General features: G+C 36.3%; 1 protein-coding gene across 2 annotated transcripts in view; it reads left to right on the forward strand.

Annotated features, from left to right (window-relative positions):
• Positions 1–22420, forward strand: part of LOC123680400 (serine/threonine-protein kinase 32A) — a 160377-nt gene that overhangs the window by 19755 nt on the left and 118202 nt on the right. For both annotated transcript variants that reach the window (XM_045618283.1, XM_045618285.1), the window contains exon 2: positions 10507–10617. In XM_045618283.1, coding sequence (XP_045474239.1) covers positions 10569–10617 — 49 coding nt within the window. In that variant the 5' untranslated portion in view covers positions 10507–10568. The remainder of the gene's footprint in view (positions 1–10506; positions 10618–22420) is intronic.

The following is a 22420-nucleotide window of genomic DNA, read 5'->3' on the forward strand; positions in this document are numbered from 1 at the left end:
TTCAATGGTCGCGGGCACCGTCCATATGTATGTTTTGAGACAACTTTTAGAATGTTAAAATACACGTATATATGAAAGTATCTAGCTGGATATCTCAAATTCTGAGATAATTATTAAGTTGACTGGACTGATAAAGGGTGTTTTTTTTAGAGCTATAGAACTTTAAATTGCATTAAAACAACGATGGATTATACGATTGACATGAATTTTATTTATCCGCAAGATAATCTTGTGGCATTACATTTTAAATCTGATTTCTGGCATATGACCGCCACGGCTGGCTCAGATGTAGTCCAATCTGGACGTCCAATTTTCGATGACTTTTTCCAACATTTGTGGCTGTATATCGGCAATAACACGGCGAATGTTGTCTTCAAAATGGTCAAGGGTTTGTGGCTTATCCGTATAGACCAATGACTTTACATAGCCCCACAGAAAGTAGTCTAGCGGTGTTAAATCACAAGATCTTGGAGTCCAATACACAGGTCCAAAACGTGAAATTAGGCGGTCACCAAACGTGTCTTTCAATAAATCGATTGTGGCACGAGCTGTGTGACATGTTGCGGCGTCTTGTTGGAACCACAGCCCCTCGACATCATGGTTGTTCAATTCCGGAATGAAAAAGTTAGTAATCATAGCTCTATACGGATCACCATTGACTATAACGTTCTGGCCATCATCGTTTTTGAAGAAGTACGGACCAATGATTCCACCAGCCCATAAAGCGCACCAAACAGTCAGTTTTTCTGGATGTAACGGTGTTTCGACAAAGACTTGAAGATTAGCTCACTCCAAATGCAGCAGTTTTGTTTGTTGACGTAGCCATTCAACCAGAAGTGCGCTTTATCGCTAAACAAAATAAAATGGACGTAGTGCGCGATACGTATTCCGCACAGAACTATTATTTTCGAAATGAAATTGCACTATTTGCAAGCGTTGTTCAGGCGTAAGTCTATTCATGATGAATTGCCAAACCGAACTGAGAATAAATCACTTAACAGCTGTTAAATCGGTCGTCATCTAGAACAGTAATGCCAACTTAAAATTATTTTTCTCGAAAAAAAACACCCATTATTACAGTGAAGTGGGATGATGTTAGATGTCTCTTGCGTCTCAATCCCGTTGAAATACTGTTTTCACAGTACCTACCAATAAAATATGGAAATAACGAGCGAGAAGAAAAAAATCTGCATTTCAGAGACACCTTGGAGACAGATCGACATTATGGAAGTATCGCTTCCTTGCCAACATTACATCGATTATTCTCTCAGGCAACGAATTTCAGCTGATTCCCTTTGAAGATTTGTTCGTGAGTTCTTTGTTATGGCTCCAAGTGGTTGCGGATTGGAAAAAGCCATGAAAAGCACCTTCTTGAGAAAGTGGAAAGGCTGAACAATATCAACTATTGAATATTTAGAGGGCTGGTGATTCTACGGTATGAATCGTATGTTTCTACGTTTCGAAACCCAGCAATAACGACGATGCTAATTCTTTACGTGATATTTATTCTAAAATACCTAAGGAAGTAACTGAAGCTGTTCAAATTCATTTGATTCTCCCAAATCATACAGTAATAAACATAGATAGAAGAAGAAAACGCAATTTTTACATGTCCCCAACATGGTTAGATTACGTTGTCGGATTGTGATATAAAGCGTGTTTTTTTTAGAGCTATAGAACTTTAAATTGCAATAAAACAACGATGGATTTTTCGATTGACATGAATTTTATTTATCCGCAAGATAATCTTGTGGTATTACATTTTAAATATGATTTCTGGGCATATGACCACCACGGCTGGCTCGGATGTTGTCCAATCTGCACGTCCAATTTTCGATGACTTCTTCCAACATTTGTGGCCGTATATCGGCAATAACACGGCGAATGTTGTCTTCAAAATGGTCAAGGGTTTGTGGCTCATCCGCATAGACCAATGACTTTACATAGCTCCACAGAAAATAGTCCAGCGGTGTTAAATCACAAGATCTTGGAGGCCAATTCACAGGTCCAAAACGTGAAATTAGGCGGTCACCAAACGTGTCTTTCAATAAATCGATTGTGGCACGAGCTGTGTGACATGTTGCGCCATCTTGTTGGGAACACAGCTCCTGAACATCATGGTTGTTCAAATCAGGAATGAAAAAGTTAGTAATCATGGCTCTATACCGATCATCATTGACTGTAACTTTCTGGCCATCATCTTTTTTGAAGATGTACGGACCAATGATTCCACCTACCCATAAAACGCACCAAACAAAAATTTCAATTCGATTATGTGGCAACGGAAAGATTAGGTAAATGCATTCGATTTTCATTTTCGAATTTTCTATGGTTTTTGTCACGTGATAAACCTAAAATTTCGCATGCTACTTGAAATTGTGCAATATTTCGATTCAAATCGAATATCTATACAGGAAAACAAAATGTCCAAAGTCCATAATTATAAATTTCAGCGAAGTAGGAATACAAAAACATCAAAACACTGATCAATGAAATTGGAAAAAGTAAGACTGCCGGTATTGGCGAATGGAAATTCGTTCTATTGAAATCATACGAAATCTAAATGGTTTATTGTTTTCTTCTGATTAATTATAGCTACCTTTATTTAGAAAACTATGCAGATTCTGAGAAGAGAGTTTTCGAACTGGATGAACTTTTTACTGTTGGAACAATATTTGAATTTATTCCATTTTCCCAACTCGAGCGGAAAAGTTTGCCATTACCAACTTCGAATATACGGACAAAGGTTCATCCTAAACAAATTTGTTCTTTTTCTTTTCGTAGCAACGTTTTACTTTGTTGACGGTAAGTGCTAAATGAAATTATGCCATCACTTAACTGTATCCAATCCACATTTTGCTTTGTAACAATTCAGTTCTTAGTTAGTTTCATTCGTTGATTCGTTCACTAGTTTGTATTAATCGGAAATATTTTCTGGGTGTTGTTTTTTTTATATTTTCTGGGTATTACGTTGTTACCTTATAAAAGGTAGTGTGGGACTACCTTACAAGTTGTTTGGATTATTCAAGTAATATGGTGGGTTTCATAAAACTTCTATAGTGGTGTTTTGCTCGATCAAATAATTTCTGTGTTCAATTCCAGTTCATTTATGACACTTCCATAGACTAAAGAATCGATTATACAGACCGAGATAATGGCTGTTTATGTATGCGCTCGGGAGTGTCTCAAAATGAACCTCAAGGGGGCGCATATCTACATCACCACGGACAGCCAAACCACGCTGAGATCCCTGGAATCGTGTTGCCAGGGGTCTCTGCTGACTTGGGAGTGCCGTAACACCATAAAGCAACTGGCCAGAGAAAATAAGGTGACTACTATGGGTACCAGGGCACTGAGGGGTTGAAGGAAATGAAGAAGCTGATGAACTTGCAAAAAGTGCATCAAGGTTAACACCTGCTGGACCTGAGCCTTTCTGTGGTCTAGGAAAAGACCAATATAAAGCTGCGGTCCATCAATGGGAGTTGAATAACAGAATAATCCACTGGACTAACACTCCTGGACTTGCTCAGGTAAAGAAATTCGTGACGATTTCACCTACCTATGCCGAAAAGCTCTTGAAGCTATCACGAGTCAAGCTTCGGGTGATGGTGGGACTGCTGACGGGGCACTGTAGGTACCAACATAATTTGTACCGCATGGGAAAGTCAGCAGACGAGATTTGCAGGCTCTGTGGATCGGAAGCAGAAACATCCGAACACATGGTCCTGGATACCCGTGAGGTAACGGCCAAGGCCCCAAAGGAGGTTGTCAGTTTTATTAACTTCATTGACGACCTCCTTGGGTTTCTATGAAGGAGTAGGGTAGAGAACAAGAGATCTGCATGGTCGCAGTTCCCGGAAGGCTTACCGAACCAAAACGACGACAGTTCAAATAATAATAATAATAATAGACTTAAGAATACAATCAACAAGTTGTTCGGTCAATCAAAGTTTTATATGAAATCCGTTGTTAGACTCCTTAATCTCAATCTGAAAAAAGGCGAGAAATGGAATTGGCTGTCACTTTTCGTGGACTTCCAGAAAGGTTACATGAATTAAAAGTTGGGGTATTGAGTACCACAGTGTAAGATTCGATTTGGAGTACGAGTTATGGACGCTTGTATATGATAGAAGATTTGTCGGATTGCCTGACTGATCGGTTGAGGTGTTGTTTCGCCTTTCCATGAGTTTTGAGAGTGTTACATAAAGAAATTTCTTCAACGAAGGTTGGTTAGCCTCAAAATGGAGATGGGCAATAACCCAGGATGGAATCTAGGATAATGGTCACTGATTCCGACTTAAATATCGACTACAGTATTAGTACCTAGATGCAAAGTGTTTTTTGAATCCCCCATTGCACAAATCTTAGTACAACTATGTCATTCAGTAGAGGGATTGAAGTGTAACATTCAATCTCTCGGGGATCTATCTTTTCAAGCGAGCCGAATCGGAAAAATTGGTAAAAGAAAAAAGTGTTTTCCTTGACCTCAGGAATCTTCGGTTGAATATATGTACAAGTCAAAGACTCACCCTGTATGAGATGGATGCCCGAAAAAATGTTGTTTTTTTCTTGAGTTTTCAACATATCCTTCAACCTAGAGGATTTTCGTTCTCCATATCAATACGTCTATTGTTGCTCCAGAATCTGGAGAAAAGTGCAGATGTTCGACGAAAACTATATCTCGTATAAGGCTTTGCATTTTCCATTGTTAAGAAATCTGCTATTTTTCTTGGAAACATGACAAATACGTTCTTTCCTACTGGCCACGTTGTGCATTCTTTATTGATAAATCGAACGAAAAATTCGGAATGAGATTTCCCAATTTTCTGTGAACATACATATGTACAGAAATATTTCAACTTTATCGACGGCACTATTCTCGGTCAATTTTGTTTATTCTATTTCATAACCTTGGCAGCTGACTATTGGGTTTTTCCTCGCTTTGAATTCGGTTCATCGTGTGCAGTCCACTCTGCTGAATGTCGATTGGACTCGGGAGTGAAATGATGAAGCCATGTTTTATCCATTGTCACATATCGACGCCAAAAATTCAGGTTTATTGCATTTAAACAGCTTCAAAAACTGCTCAGAATCATTAGCACGTTGTTGCTTTTGATCGATTGTGAGCTAGCGCGGCACCCATTTTACACACAGCTTTCTCATGCACAAATATTCGTGAATGATATGATGTACACGTTCAGATGATATCTTCACAATGTCTGCTATCTCGATCAATTTCACTTTACGTTCATTCAGAATTATTTCGTGAACTTTTTGGATTTTTTCGTTGGTGACAGCCTCTTTTGGGCGTCCACTGCGTTCTCCGTCTTCAGTGCTCATTTCACCATTTTAAACTTAGCATACCTATCAATGATGGTAGATTTTCCTGGTGCAGACCCATTATCAAGCCAAGATTTTGCTTTAACTCTATTTTTTTCTAAATACTATCACTACTGTCTGTGCATTAGACCAGGGACTTTTCAATTGGCCTAATATAATGGAATGATTATTAGTAGTATATCGGTATTGATAACGTGCGATATAACATAAGAAGTGGTTGATTTAATTCCAATCCATATAAATTTCAGTTCGATTTCTTGTTCGTCAAGAATAAGTCAAGATATTAGTTTACTTCACAAAAATAGAAAGGAATCGAAATGGCTAAATTCCCCAATATTTCGCAATGAAATTGCACCAATTAACGCAATTTCTGACGGCTCATCGAACTGAACGTAAAGGAGATGGATTCATTGATGAAATTCTCGATTTACCTATTGCTCATTATCTTCACTAACGAGGCGTCAAGTTATCTACAGAAAATACAAAAATTGGATTGACAATGTGGAAAAGTCAGAAGTAATGCATTTATTTATAGTTTCTTCTGACTTCTTATCAATATCATCGAAGCAGAAGACTAAAATATGGAAAACATTACCAGTGGTGTAGCCGATGAGGAGGGTGAAACGCTTAGGTACAAATGTCAATAATAGGGGAAAAAATTTAGAAAATTAGTGTAGAACATTTTACTTCGGCCTGTTGTACTCTGATGATACTTTTAAGATGGACGCCAAATGGTATTCATTATGTTTTAATAGATGTTGGTACCTTATCGGAAAGTGCAGAAGGAATATACTGTCGAGTTTGCACTAGGGAATATTCATGATTTCATTATTTTGCATTTATAATAAAAGATGATCCAATTATAGTCAATACACAGATTCAATTTCTTTGTTTTCGTTAAAGAATATCTAATCATTTTCCAGGATTATTTGTGATGTCATTGGCAACGGAATGTTTTCTTAGTGCAATTTTTGCTGTGCAGTGCAATAACCAAGATACGAGCCTGAGAAATTTGTTATGAAATTATGAGGCATTTGTCAATGCCCGAGGGATATTTGGCGGAAAATTTTTTGACAAAATAATTTATGATTTTATTAAAATTTGAGAGAACAGCAACGAAACTAATGTTCAGTTACATTAGTTTCGTTGCTGCTCTCTACTATACATAGATGATCTATTACCATAGCATTGTGGGTATCTCGGGTTGATTTAAATACTATATTGTTAAACGAATCATAATGTAATAGTCATTATAGAACTTTTTTACAAAAGTTTTCACAAAACGTTCCATATTGTCTTCAAAGTTGTTTCTTTATATTCGGTCCTGTCTTTCTTTTTCATATTGCCCGCCGAATTTTTTAGTATCAACTTCAATTGTTATAAGCTCATATGTTCATTCAATTCATATTTTCGTTCGCAGCAAAAATCCATTAATTTTCCCCAAATATATTTGTTACTGTATGTTGTATTTCTGGGAATTCTTCTTTGATTAGCGCCTTTATTCTTTGTTATAATTTGAACGTAGGCATAGCCAAAATGTGATGTTTTGAAATTTATTTAGAATAAAGTAGTGAAACTCAGTCGTGTTGTCATAGTGATTGATAATTGCACTGAATGTAATTGACATGATTGGGTGGAATTGTTTCATATGACACGAAATGATAAAATATGATTGGTTGTTAGAACAGTCAAAAAATTTTCAGTGGTAAAATTCCTAGGACATTGATAAATAATAGATGAGATAATTTTATGTAAATCGAAAGCTCGTTATTTGATTACCATTGTAATATTTGGGTAATTACATTCTTGTAATGAAAAATTCCTTATACAAGGGAAATATTAGCGAAATTACCATATTTTCAGCAGTAAATATAAAATATTAAAATTACGAGAGACTCGAAATTTCCTCTTCAGCACAGTAATGATATATGTCTTAGACACAGGTATCGACTTCCTTCAGATACATTTCCTTATTCTCTGTTTTATTGTCCATTTGAGAATGAGTGACAGGTCATTTTCCACAGACTTCCTCTCGATACCGTTTCTATGGAACTATTAATAGACTTCTACGAACGGTTCAGGGTACAAATCAATATTTTAATCTCCTATTGTTTGTGATGTGATGCTACAATGGTATATCAATGAAAAGAATTCGAAAGGAATTAGGTAATCCCTATGCGAGCTCTTTCATGAACTCTACATGCTACAGAATAATTTGAATAGTCTGTATCGGTATTCGCAATCCATTCCTTTGAACGATTCCCAGAAAAATTTTCGATCAAGGGCGTAGAAATGGGGAAAGGGGTACTGGGGGTAATTACCCCTCCTCTCCACCAAGATTTTCAAAATATAAAATGTCAGCAATCTCACAACAAGGAAGGACGAAAATTTCTCCATAAAATGAACCAATAATAATAATTTTACTTTCTTTTGAAATCGACACGTCAGACAAAAATTAGACCTCCTTACGGTTTATGAGTTTATTATCGCTTTCAAGATGACTACTTTTATTGCACTACGAGCTCGTCTTTGACCGAGGTTTAATATTTTCCTTCATCTATCCGCTTTCTCGGCTTCGCCCCTTATTTGCCATCTTTGATTTTTGCATTCGTTATCGGTACACACTTACCCGTTGTTTTCGGTTTTTTGTATCATTCTCGTCACAAAATTTCAATATGTAGTTATCAACGAACTGAACTGAGTAATTCGCATTAAAAAAATTGTCTGGGCTGTGTTGTACAATTTATTGTGATTCATTCAAATTGCAATTCGTTTGTGAAAATATCAGTTTTGAATTGACTATATCTACAGGGTGTTCCTAAATTGGAGGTACAAATGAAAATGACAGATTTTTCGGATCATTTCAAGAAAAAAAGTCCCATAATTAAGTTCCAGTTTTTCTCCCATAGCACCTTCCCTTCAAAAGATATTCAATTTGAATTGTTGGCATAGATTTTCCAATTTAAAGTTTTCATTATGTGATATCCTAGTTTTGAATGCAAATCTACAGGGTGAACTTTTTCTGGAAAGGTGCCCGCTTCTTTCCTCCAGAATTATTTTTTTGTGAACCACTGGTAGTTAGAAAGTAGAAAAATTTGAATAGAAATCTCTGGTTCAGTACTACACTTTTTGATTTGTTGTAGTTTTGTCGTATCTGCAATCGATTTCGAGAAAAAAATTCAATTAGCTCTCTATTGTAATTCTCAGGAAATTCCAAATTATTATGAAGATCCAGTTAGGTAGCTGTGATAAATAAATTAATTATAAGTTTTGGTACCTATTCACCAACTCTGTAGCGAAGATTAATAAAGATTCGATAAACTGGTTAAGCATCACAAAAAAGTAGGACTACAAGAAACACCCTGTAACTCGAAAACTAAGTATTTGCGAGCTCATGTTTATGGACCATTTTATTTTTAAAATTATCCTAGGAATCTCTAATTTTCCTTCATAACTCCAATTCACCCAGTATAAGATAAGAACAATCGAAATGGTAATAAAAAAAATTATTTCGAGTAATTTGGCTCAAAAATCGTTATCAAACCTCTTTTTCTCACATTATAGATATGAGTAGGTGAACAATGTCGTCAAAAAATTTTTCGATTACCCCCAAGAAAAAAAAAGATCTACGCCCTTGATTTCGGGTGGAGGTCCGGTCTGATGGAATAGTAGAAAAACATCAAATAGTTTTGATAAAAAAAACAAATGGTCTGATGATCTATTATAATTGTTTTTATTAGAAAACCATGACAGAAAGATATACCTTATTATAAAATTAAATTTAGTCTTCTAACTTTCTTCGCAACGACGAATCAATTAAATCTTCGGTGTCGATGTCAATTTTGGGGTGGATTGACATCAAAGCCAAACCGTTTAATCTTTCCTGGCCTCTGGAGTTTCTTAAATAAGTTTCGAGGAGTTTCAGAGAAGAGATAGTCCTCTCAGGGGTACATGTGGTAGCAGGCAGTGTCTAGAAAATCTTCGAAAGTTTGTGAATGTTTGAAAATGAGAACATTTTGATTCAGTCTAGTTTAGATTTGTGGAGCCATTTTATCCGCCTTATGTCGTGGACTCTTCACACTTCACAAAAAAATTGTACAGGATGGGCAAATAAGCGAGGTAAGCGGCTATATCGTCATCGTAGAGACTTTTACCACTAAAGTGTACTAGAAAACACACTGGAAATTGTTTTGAAGTTCATACCTCTACCGCTAGGGGGCGTAATAGCTATCGTCGAGTAGAAAAATTAATTTTTCCTACAACTGCTATGACAAGTATCGTATTCTTCATAGCTTACTCAATTTCAAAACTATGTAATGCTCATACTGTGGGAAATATGATTTCTCACAGCACTTTGCCCACACCTCGCTTGGTAGACCAATAAAATTGGGCTTTTGAGTCGTTTCTATGGAAACCACTTAATTAAAACGCAATAAATTAGCACATACTGTCAACGAAGGCCATTTTGATTTGAATCAAGTCCATTACTTGAATTATTGAAATTTGTGCAGTTGTAGGGAAATTATAGTTTGCAACATATGGAGAAAGTCCTTTTATCGCTGGTGTGTTTGCGGCACTCGCCTTTCAGGCTCATGCTACAAACTTTCACACTCGTGAGAAAAGTTGGACTTTCACCACTTGTTGCACAATATACTATTTTACAATTAAGCATCGAATTTCGGATCTCATATTCCCATTGAATATCAAGGAGGAATTCTATAACAATATCAAAATATATTCAGCTCTAGTTGATAATCAATAGACCAAAATAAGGAAACGATTTTTTTTTTGTTATATATATATAGTACCTTTTTTTGTTTTTTTCAACACAATAAACTACATTGAATATCCTACATGTTAATCTCATTGTGCTCTGTGCTCCTGGGCGACTGTGGGTGCTCCATCGACAGCTCGGATTTAATCAACTCATATTTTCAGACAGGTTTCAGTATGTTTCGTTAATGACTTTTGATCGAAGTGAGAAAGGGTTGATTATGGGGTTCCACAAGAATCCATTCTGGGACCGCTTTTATTTTGATATCCATTAAATAGATAGGAAAATAACTATTCCTGATCTGGTGCTCAAGCGTCAACTCTCACAATTCTCTTTCTATAGAGACAAACAAAACGATACTTAATTGCTGATTGTAAATGGTTTTCTTTCAGGTTTTCACTTGAGAAGAGGATTAGGAAAAAATGAAATTCATCAACTAATAAGGTACATCGAAATGGGAGTTAATCAGTCTACTAGGAATGAAAAGATCTATGGGGAGGAAGGTAAGAAAAAAATTCATCTTATTGATACTCGTTTAATCTTTGGAATATTGATAGATACTTTGATATACTCAAAAATGCTCTACTACTAGGGCATGCCCTACTAAACGAATATTTTCATTAAGGACTGCTGGCAAAAATGGAAATTAAAGAAAATAAAATTACAGTGCTCAAAAATTATTTTTGGAGAGAACTGTGAAATTTTGTTTACATTTTTCTGTTGATTATTATACCAGTGAAATAATATCTACCCTCGTATCTACCTATGAACGCATTGAATATTTTGTTATAACATACCGAAATAATCAATGCGTTCAAATCATATCTGACTCAGTCATTTGCAGAACGGTCAAAAATTTGTCTCCTTGTTTACCAAATTTAAAAGCCCTCTTTTATTTTTTCTTATCACTTTTTGTTTCTTATTTAAAATCATGTACAGGGTGGGCAAATAAGGGAGGTAAGCGACTATATCTCAGGATCCACTCATCGTAGAGACTTGCGGTTGAAAATTTTACCACTGGAAATTGTTTTGAAGTTCATACCTCTACCGCTAGGAGGCATAATAGCTATCGTCCAGTAAAAAAATGAATTTCACTAGAAAATGTTTCATATAAAGTTGAAGAAAAAAAAACATCACTGTAATCTTAGAAAATTCTCTATCTTTTTGAATTGTCACTTTCGATTTTACGACATCAAATAAGGGTAGGGGAAAGGGAGAAATCTGACTGATTGAAATGCCTGTAACTTCAGTTTGGCTCAACATTTTTGAGCAAATTAGATCTCGTCTAAGAGATAATATTTTGTTGATTGAGGACAAAATATACTCATGATAGATTTGTTTTTGCTGCTTTCGATAGGGGGCGCTAAGTCAGAAGTTCATTGTTTTGTTGCTGTAAGAGCAGCTCTGGAAAATTGTCTTTCAACAGGAGCTGATAAGGATAAAAAATCCTTGGCCATTTTGGCCAAGTTTAGAAAGATATTTCTGAAATCACCGAAATTCACCAATAGATTTCATAGAAATGTGAGAAAACTACTAATAAAGTCACAATGGCGATAGCTTCAGTCTCTCGGCGCTCGAGGAATCCTCTTATTTAGTCTAAGCGCGCACGGGATTGCAGAAATATATGCCGTGCGACGCGTGCATATCAAGCTCAATTAATATCAAGTAGCTTGATATCAAGTCAAGCAATAAATATCTAAAATCAAGTCAAGTCAAGCTCAAGTATGTAATTTTTCACGAGCTTGATTTTCAAGTCAAGTAGTTGCTTAAAATGTCAAGCTACTTGGCTTGATTAATCCCTACTTCACAATTAAATAAACACCCATTGATTTCCTTAAAATATACTAGTATTTTAAATATCAAAATGAAACCTCTTATTGGAGAAAACTTGCTTCAATTATGATCAACTACCAAAACGTAATGGGTGAAACAGTTCAACATCTTGTTACACACCATCGATATATCCTAAGGAAACATAAGTCTCATCACTTAGGAACCAGGTCAGAAACTTGATTATTAACTCAAGGGCCTTCAAATGTTATATTTCATCTATGGATGTTGCCTCGAACTTTTTGGATAGTTATATAATGTTCGAAGCGGAAAATCAAGATTCCGGAATAACAGGAAGTTGAGAAGTTTGGTAATGTGTTCATTAACAGATAGGCGTTTGGTTCAAGTTCAACACACGTAATTCAACTGCGCTCAATATAATTAACTGTTTTTTTGAGCTAACAGAGAGGGTTTCAGTGAATATCAAGAATGATTTGGAATGGGAAGGACAGAGTTATTGACACCATTTTTGGAAAATTGTTTCTTGCGAATTTGTTCCTTTCGATCAAATGTCAGTAATTTTCATATTTTTTGATGAAGTGCATTAAATGTAGTGCACGAGGAGTATAACAATTGTATATGTCCTTGATAACTTGTAGAAAAAGTAATAAAACATTTTGGAAATTTTTTTTAGTTCAAAGCTAAACTCTTGATAGTACATATTTTTTTAATTCTTTCAGTTGAAATTTTTGAATTGATTATAGGAATAGTTCTTCATACTTCCGATGACGCACTGATTTGATTCGATTTTTTTCTGATATTTGCAGGATGGGTTGAAGATTAATCAATTCACTATTGCTATTCCGAAAGTCCTTCAGCTTTGCGAACTGTGACTGCAAAATTTTTCACCATTTTTGTAGCTAATTTAAACAATTTCAATGCGTTGTTGCAGCGCGTATCGTGATTTTAAGTGATGACGAAGTTTTCATTTGTCGAATTTCAAAAGACGACAGCTTCAGAATTTTTTATTGTGAAACCTTATGCTTTTTGTTTTTACAGCCAAAAATTTTTTAATATTGCAATATGTAACTGCACAATTTCGGGGAAAATAATTCACTAAAGAAGGAGAAAACATTTTTGATGGTTTTGAAAATGTCTAGGATTTCAGGTATTGTTTGAATACGTCGAATATTTTGGAATTTTATTCCAAAAAAATTTAATTTTCGGAAATAATTTCCTGCTCAAAATTTGAGAAATAGAGACATAGTGAAGAAATGATAGAACCATAGGTTCGAGGCGAGAGCACAAAAATATCTATAATTGGAAATAACAAGTCTCAGATAGTATTTACTACATAGGAGTACAACTTTGCTCCCGCCGTTTTTTCCGAAATTCGAGGCTTTATTGTAAAAAACTGATTATACATTTATGATTCACAGTATTGTCCATAGCTGATCACTACTTTCTCCCAAATTTATCAATATATAATCACTTTAATAGTAATAGTAATAGTAATATATATTAACGTCATCAATGAATTACATGACATGTCAATCAGAACTTTTTACAATTATGTAAATACTTATGAATATAATATGTATATATAAATTCTCGCTACAATGCAATAATCTGCGATAAAAAATACAAACACAAATTTGGTACGATATACATAATTAACTATGATAAAAAAAAAAAAATATAAACACAAATTTGGCACTATACATAATCTAAAACAATGCAAGTACTAACGAATCAGTCAAGGAACTCATGTAAAAAATATATAGTGTTCTGCAGCAACAAACTCTTTACTCGTTTATGAAATTGCAATTTTCCCAGGCTCTTCACTTCATCTGGAAGCTTGTTGTAGAATTTGAGTCCCCAGAAATTTGGACCAAGTTCCTCCTTCCTCATTCTTAGACGGGGTAATGTATATTTATGTTTCTCTCGAGTATTGTAGGTGTGATAATACGAGTGCTTTGTGTACTTCTCCTTGTTTGCGTGAATATAATCTACACAAGCCAATATGAACACGGAGGTTATGGTAAGTATGCCTTCTTTTTTAAAAGTTTCCCTGCAGCTCTCTGTGCTTCGCATATCATACAAGGTTCTCAAAGCTTTCTTCTGTTTCAGGAGGACTCTTTCGGCATGACTACTGTGTCCCCAAAGAATTATTCCATAGACTGCCAAACTATGGAAGGCACAGTAGTAGGTTTGCTTAGCTGTTGTTTGGTCAACTATTTCTCTCATTCGACGTATCATAAATATCGAAGTTGACAGTTTTTTGCAAAGTGTGTCGATGTGAGTGGCCCAGCCGAGAGAAGACTGGAACTGCAATCCCAGGTAAATCAACGAGTTCTCACCAGAGTCCCTACCGGTGAAAACCAATTTCTGTGTTTTGTCCTCGTTGAACACCAGACCATTAGCCGCGAACCATGAACGTGCATCTCTCTCTGAAGTTATCGACGATCTGTGGAGCTCCTCGGGACACTTTGATCTGTTTATAAAACCAGTATCATCAGCATAACATACGGTCTTATCGGAGTTGACATTTGGAAATAGATCGTTTATGTATAAAATAAACAGCACCGGCCCCAGTATGGACCCCTGCGGAACTCCACTCCCCAAGCTCCCGAATCCCGACACCACACCGTTCCAATCAACCACCTGCCTCCTCTTCGAAAGATAAGAACGGAATAGATTATTTGCTTTTCCTCTTATACCATAGTGATGGAGCTTATTCAGAAGGATTTCGTGATTCACCGTGTCGAAAGCCCTACTCAAGTCCACGCACGTAAACTCAGCCTCCTCCCCTCTCTCACATGCCGTCATAACTTCCTCGAGCACCTCGATCATTGCTGTTATTGTTGATCTGTTCTGTCTGAAACCATGTTGGGAATCATGGACAATTGAGTGCTTTTCCAGAAATTCAACAAGGCGGTTCTTCATTATGAGCTCAAATATTTTCGATAATGCTGGTAATATCGATATGGGCCTGTAATTGGAGACATCATCCACATCACCTTTCTTGTAAATAGGGCAAACTCTAGCAATTTTTAGTTCTTCAGGAAAACGTTCTTGTGTCATACAGTCGTTCAAAATTTTGCACAGTGGTGTTAAGAGCAAAGGAATCATTTGTTTCATCAAAGCGACTGACATTCCATTAATGTCCCGAGAATTCTTACTTTTGAGGTCATGGGACGCATTTGCAATTTCCAATTCCGTTATGGGAAACAAGAACATGGATGTCTGAACTGATTCATGTTTCTTTTTAAGCAGGCTTTCTGATTTTTCGATGGAAATGTCAGAACTACAGTTGAATTTCGTGCCAACAGAAACCAGGTATCTATTCAAATCATCGGCAGTGAGATTATTCTCTGTCCTTGCTGATCCGTTTTTATTCGTTTCCTCGCGAATCAACTGCCACATAGTCTGATATCTGTTGTTCGATATCGACAGTTTATCGGCATTTTTCTTTTTTACTGTTTCCCTGATTTTCATCCGCAGAGACCTTCTCAAGACCTTACACAGCTCCTCACTAGCCTGATCCTTCTTAACCTTTGCTATTGTGTCAGCTGCCTCCAATCTATCCTTAATTGTTGTTATTTCCTGACTTACAGAGTATTTTTTCTTTTTTTTATTGACAATTACTTTTTTTTCAGGAAAACATGACCGGAAAATATCCAACAAACGGTCGTGAAATTCTGTGAACTGAACAATCGCACTATCCGAACATGTTTTCGTCCAGTCCTCGACTCCTATGCATTCTAGAAAATGGTGAGTTTTGGTTGCGTTGAATTCCCGTATGAATTTATATTTTCTTGTTTCAGGCTCAAGGTTGCAAACTGAAAATCTCACGATTTGGGCCATATGGTCTGAAAGATAAGGCTGAAAAGTGAATCTCCCGCCAGAACCGATGCCGATGTTGGAGAAAATGTTGTCTATACACGAGCTTGATATGTTAGTCACACGTGACGGCTCAGAGAAAACCACATCCAGGTTAAACATTTTGAGGACCTCGATGGTTTTTTGTCGATCTTTCGAGTTCTTCCCGAAGTCGATGTTGAAATCTCCCGAAACAAACAATCGATCGGTCGGATATAAGGCCTGACATAATTCGAGTACTTTTGTCAAAACATCAAGGCACTGTGACACGTCACCAGATGGCGGCCTGTACAGTGAGAGTATCAATATTTTGTATTTCGTCAGTCGGACGCCAGCAAGTTCTATTTGTCCTTCAACAGAGTTAGATTTTACTTCCAATAATTCCTTGAAAGGTAAATCCTTACGGAGGACAATAGCTGTGCCTCCGTGTCGTGAAGACTGTCTGCAATAAGAACTAGCTACTTCATAATTTCCCAGATTAATTTTCGAAATAATATCAGCTGTAAGCCAGTGTTCTGTAAAACACGCTATGTCAACATGACGCGATTCAAGAAGTTGTCGAACGCTGTCAATTTTATTTGCTAATGATTGCAGATTAAAATTTAAAAGTGTGATCTGCTTAGTTTGTTTATTTTTCATTTTATTTATAATAGTTTTTTTTCGAAAAAATGTGAACCGTCTTATAGTCACTCCCTCCGGCCAATTATGACTTTTATACAGGTCTTCCTGTAAATCAACGTCTCCACCTACCTTAAATGATATGCTTTCGGAGTTCGCATTTGTTGGCTGAGCCTCAACAGTGAAAGGTCGGTTTGGGAAGGTCCTATTCAAATGTTTCATAATGGACTCCTCAGTCGTATTGGGGCTGACCCTACCAACATGAAGCCATATTTTGGGTCTACTGCTGCAGAACTCTTGTACCTCTCCATCGGATTTTCCGGTACCTTTTACTATTTCAGGACGAGATTTTTTGTTGACATCCCTCACCGATGATGATTTTTGCACAGACTGGACAGGAAAGACTCCCGTAAAAGATTTCCTTCCTTTGTTATTGTTTCCGTTACCCCTGTGTTTCACTTGTTGCCATTTATAGGATTCCTGGGATTCACATGTTCTTGGCGATGTGATATTTGAATCATCCTTATCTAATTCATTATTATCGCAATTCGAATACGGATCCCCGGCATTTCCACATGCGTTGTTTGATTTATTTACTGTATTTATGTTATTATTTATTTTTCGTTCAGGTTGTTTGGGGTTTTCGATCGAGGGAGATTCCATATTTTGAAACTTTTCGAGAAGGAGGACGTGCTTCTTTAATATTTCGTTTTTATCGCTCATTTCAGAAATCAGCATATCTTTTTGTTTGATCAACATTTCTTGATAGTCGAACTTACTTTCATTCCCATACATAATAATTGATTGTTCATTTTTACTGTCGCATATTCCATTCAGTTCAACGACATCGGAGCCATTTCGATCTAATGCTAGGGATTTTTCGAATAAAGATTCATTTATACCAGAAATTCTCAGTTTTAGTTCCTCGATTTCTCTATCCTTAACCTCACATTTACAATCCTTTCGGTTTTCACAACATATAACCACACCCTCAGAATTGACAAAGGTGCCACAGATCTTCAATACACAACTAGGGTGGTATTTAGAGTCACACTTTCCACAACTAATAAATATTTTCACCTCTTTCGAGCATTTTCTGCACGACATATCCGAAACGACGTTGCTGCGTGGCGCCATATTATATTATCATGTATCTCGTTGTATTGAGGCCGTTTGTATTTCAATGCTCGGCTCAAACGCATTAATTGGGTTCGATAACGATCGCCTATGATTGTTTTAGTCGGTTTTAACAACTCATAATACACTATGCCGAGCTGGTCTCACCAAATACTGAGCATGACCTTAGAACTGTGAATATTCTGTTTAGCCGTCGACTGTGCAAGCATGGCCGAAATATCCCCATGATTTTCTGCGCTTGGGATTATCGTAATGGATCCATTTTTCGTCTCCAGTCACAATGAGATGCAGAAATCTCTTCCGTCTTTGCCTAGCAAGCAGCAAGCAAACAAACGCCGTTCAACATCTCTCGGCTTCAACTCGTTCGGCACACAATTTCCTTATTTCTGAATCATTTCCATGACTTTCAGGCGTTTTGAAATGGCTTGTTGCGTCACTACCAATGATCCTGCCAAATCTTGTTGGGTTTGACACGAGTCTTGATCAATTAATGCCTTCAATTCTGCATCTTTGGAAACCGTCTCTCTTCCACCATGGTGGTCTTCGACGTCAAAATCATCATTCTTGAAGCGTTGAAACCACTCTCGGCACGTTCTTTAGCCTATAGCGGCCTCACGCTATTTTAGAGCTTTCTATGAGCTTCAGCCTCAGATTTCTTCATATTGAAGCAGAAAATGAAAACCTTCCGTAAATGAAGAGATTTTTTTCGTAAGCTGACATGTTTAATAGAGAATAACTTTATGATGCAGACACAAATCGACTAATATTTCGATGGCGTTATGTTTGCAAATACCCAAGCTTATTGTATGACATCTACGTTCTATTTATTTCGACTACCACTACCGCTACAGTCATGTATTGCAAAATGGCGGAAGCAAAATTGTATACCTTACTTTTGGGTGTAGAAATTGTGGTAACTCACCGAACTCATAAATGAGATAAAAAACGTCCTGATGAAAATGCCAAAATTTAAAATAACAGAAGCAACTTCCTACAATTTAAAAAATTGCCAAATCTCCTAATGCGAGAGAAATAAATCAAGAACCATACAATAAAGAGAGGGTCCAAGAGAATTTTCACTTCGTAATGATATTTTGTGCTGGGGAAAGAGCCTGGCAATTTAATTCTTTTTTGAAATTAGCATTATCAGATTTACTGTTATCGAAAAGAATATTAAGAACTACAGATTTTCTTCTTTCCAAGAATTGAATATAAAATTGAACACTCACTCCTGAAATATATTTTCAGAGCCGAGCTTTTCCGGAAAAGTTCATATTAATTCAGAAATCGACACTCCTTTCGAGTTCATGTTCGCCTCAGGACCAGTCTAAAAATTCAAGCGGATATTCTCTTGATTATCGTTCCAGAATTGAAAATTTGATTATTTGCTCGGTGTGTCAGCACTTAAAATATTTGAATTTCAAATTTCATCTTCGAATAAGAATTAGGGAAATTTTGATGGAAGGACATGAAACGAAAAAAAGAGGATTTTAAATTCGACGAATTCATTATTTCTTGGGGAAGGAGAAAATTTCAATTCGGTGTAGTTTTAGATTGGGTTGTATCCAACTACAAATAGAAGATAGATTGACATTTTATATAAGGAGATGACTTCGATGCCCTATATGGATTTTGATTGAAGAAAATCAAACTTATCAATTAACTAATTAATCACAATATTTCTTTTCTTAAATATTGGGTGAAATATCCCAGCCCTGGCTTCCACGTTGACGGCCAAACCGAATATTCACGGGTCCAAGGTCACGCTCAGTATTTGGTGGGACCAGCTCGGCGTAGTGTATTATGAAATGTTAAAACCGACTGAAACAATCACAGGCGATCGTTATCGAACGCTATTGATGCGTTTGAGCCGATCATTAAAAAACAAATGGCCACAACGATGGACATGATGAAGTGGTTTTACAGCATGACAATGCTCGATCCCATAATGCGAAAGTGGTCAAGATATAATAAATAAAACGGCTGATATTTGGAAATGAATGATGAAATGAAAAAGAAAAAAAATATTATTACACTTGCAAATTGTACTCATTTTTATTCTTCATTTGGTCAAGATATACTTGAAAACGTTGAAGTGGAAAGTCCTACCCCACCCGTCGTTCCTTTGGACTATCACTTTTCGATCAATGGCACACAGTCTGGATGACCAGTACTTCCGATCCTATGAAGAAGTAAAGATTGGATGGATTCGTGGATCGGTTTAAAAGATGACCAGTTTTTTTAAATGTGGGATTCGTTCGCTTTCCGAAAGATGAGAGAAAGTAGTGGCCAGCGATGGACAATCATAAATGTAGAACAAGTTTTTACAATAAAGCCTCGAATTTCGGGAAAAAACGGCGAAAACTAAGTTGTATGCCTTTTTAATAAACGAAAATCCATTAGAGTTCGTTCCTTTCCATACTTTCTCTGAATTTTTAGTATTTTGGTATCAGATTTCTTGTGAGTTAGACGATCGCAATTTATACATAACATTTGGAAAATTCACATAGTTTTTCAATTCAAAAAGATATTTCATATAGCAGCATCTTATTTCAGTGAAAAAATATTGTCGAGCAATCTACCATTGAGGTTTCTCCAGTAGAGTCCTTGAACTTTTTTGAACCTCATTTCAAAATAAACCCGCATTGAATTTTCATGTAAACGAGATGTTCCATTCGCATGAACGGATGTTAACCTCTTATATTCTCGTAATATCGAGGCGAATAGGTAGATAAGAGGGATGCCTTCTCACGTCTCGAAGATTTTCTTGATATTTCCACAGAAGATTATTTTAGATGGGTACGACCGCTTTCTATTCTGTACTTATATACTGTTGCATTTTAGCGAGATATTTCTGTTCTGAATGCAGCTTTTTCACATTTTCGATATAACATAGAATGCTAAAGCTTCGGAGAACGAGGGTCGAAAAGGTCATAAGTATAATATAGTTTCAATTCAAGGAATAACTGAGACTATTATACACCTTAGAATCTGTTCTATTCATAGAGCGATAAACATAGCTAGAAGAACTATACGTAATTTTTACATGTTCACAACATGGTTAGATTACGTTGTCGGATTCTGATATATTTTCGAATCCACAACTTGATTATATCATTATGAATGTATATTATATTGAATAAAATATATTCATTTGAGTGTTTCCCGATTGAATATGCTAATTTGAATATTTGGAAGCCGATAATTTTCCTAATTGTCGAATTTATGTAGGATCCAGTTATTGTTCCCTGTAAATAATTGAGATGGTCAACCGGATGCTTGGAGACCTATCAGTTTCTTTGATTTGTGGAGGGCATGACAGTTTCAATGAATTTACAGGGAACGAATTGTTTTTGTACATATAATGTAAAAAGGATGTGTTATTCTTCAAGGTGTCGAAGATATGTCATGGAGTTGTAAATCTTGAAGAGATTTACTGGAGAGTTGTGAAACTTCGAAGACAATACGGTCGTACCAGATGTGTCACATCTGTGTATCAGGTTCGAGTCCTTCGAGAATATTCGATTTCCAGGAATCCGCGAAGATCTTTGTGGGCGGTACGGCAAAGCTCTCATTGGATGGTAGGGGATGGTACTTTCCCTAAGGGTGTGGTCAAGCCGAGAGAAGGGAGGGCGATATTCGAGACAGGGTAAGTTCCAATCGGCAGAGAGCACAGTCAAAATTAAGCCGACGAGTTTAAGTTGGGTCGGTCAACTTAAGACGTAAGACGAAAAGACGGTTCGCGGACTAAATTAAGACGAGTTAGAGACGAGACGACCGAAAAATTGAAGTACGACGAACACGTGATAAACGAAGACGTTTCGAGTAATCAACGAAAGAGTTAAAGACGAAATTCAGTACCGTAGTGAGAAACTTGTAATCAAGACGTAATTAGGATCTTCTAAATACTGAGTTTGTACTATATAAGTGTGGCTTCGTAAATAGATGTAAATAATTGAAAAGAGTTTAATTATTACAAATCCAACAAAGTCACGGAGAAAAAGACGAAAGGCCAGGTAATCGAATCATACCTCTAGACGATCGATTAACCAAGCCTACATTTATAATAAGCAGAAATCCAAGGTTTGGCAACTTTCGCTTTCCTAGTGTCATCGGTTATTTCACGTCGTTTGGCGAAGTTTGTTTTCTGAATTTCTGATAAATTTAGGTTTTTATATTTTGAGTTAATATGGAACGTTGATAGGACATAAGGAGTTCGTTTTTGTGGAGAAACTCGCGAATTGAGTAAAATATCGTAATACTGATATGTTTTCATTTCCGCGCGCTTCATGTCAAATTTGATAGTTCATGTTGGGGACAAAATTTGCTTACCGAAAATGACATCTGCTTCCTCTATCTATGTTTATAACTCTGAGGTTCAACTTGATAAAAACGTAAGTTAATAAAAGGGTTAGATTGCCGAAAATTCGAAAATTTTCCTCTCGTTTCGTTATAAAATTATTTCTACACTAGGTGAGACTGGTGGATCATTAGCTCAAAACGAAGATAATTGAACATAATGAGATTTCTGAAAAGTTGGAGTGAAATATTACGCCAACAGAATGAGTAGTTTCGAATCCCGACTGCATTGTATAGCACCGAGAGAAATTAGGAACTCTAAATCATTCATTTCATTCGTTCCAGATGAGTATCCTGCATACGAACTCATTCCACATGGATTAACATGTTTAGTTAATAAATAGTATGATAAATGGGTAATATAGTTAAAACTTGCAAATGGTCAGTCGAATAATTTGAAAGAAATGTGATAAATGAGGTAGTTTACTCTCCCATAGATTGAAATTTTTCAGGAATCATTTATGATCCGATTTTAATATCCATGCCAAAGCTTACTTGAATCGGATCAATAGAACGCAAACTATGAGAATCCCAGGAATT

The sequence above is a fragment of the Harmonia axyridis genome, chromosome 5 (assembly GCF_914767665.1).
Source record: "Harmonia axyridis chromosome 5, icHarAxyr1.1, whole genome shotgun sequence".
Classification (NCBI taxonomy): Eukaryota; Metazoa; Arthropoda; class Insecta; order Coleoptera; family Coccinellidae; genus Harmonia; species Harmonia axyridis.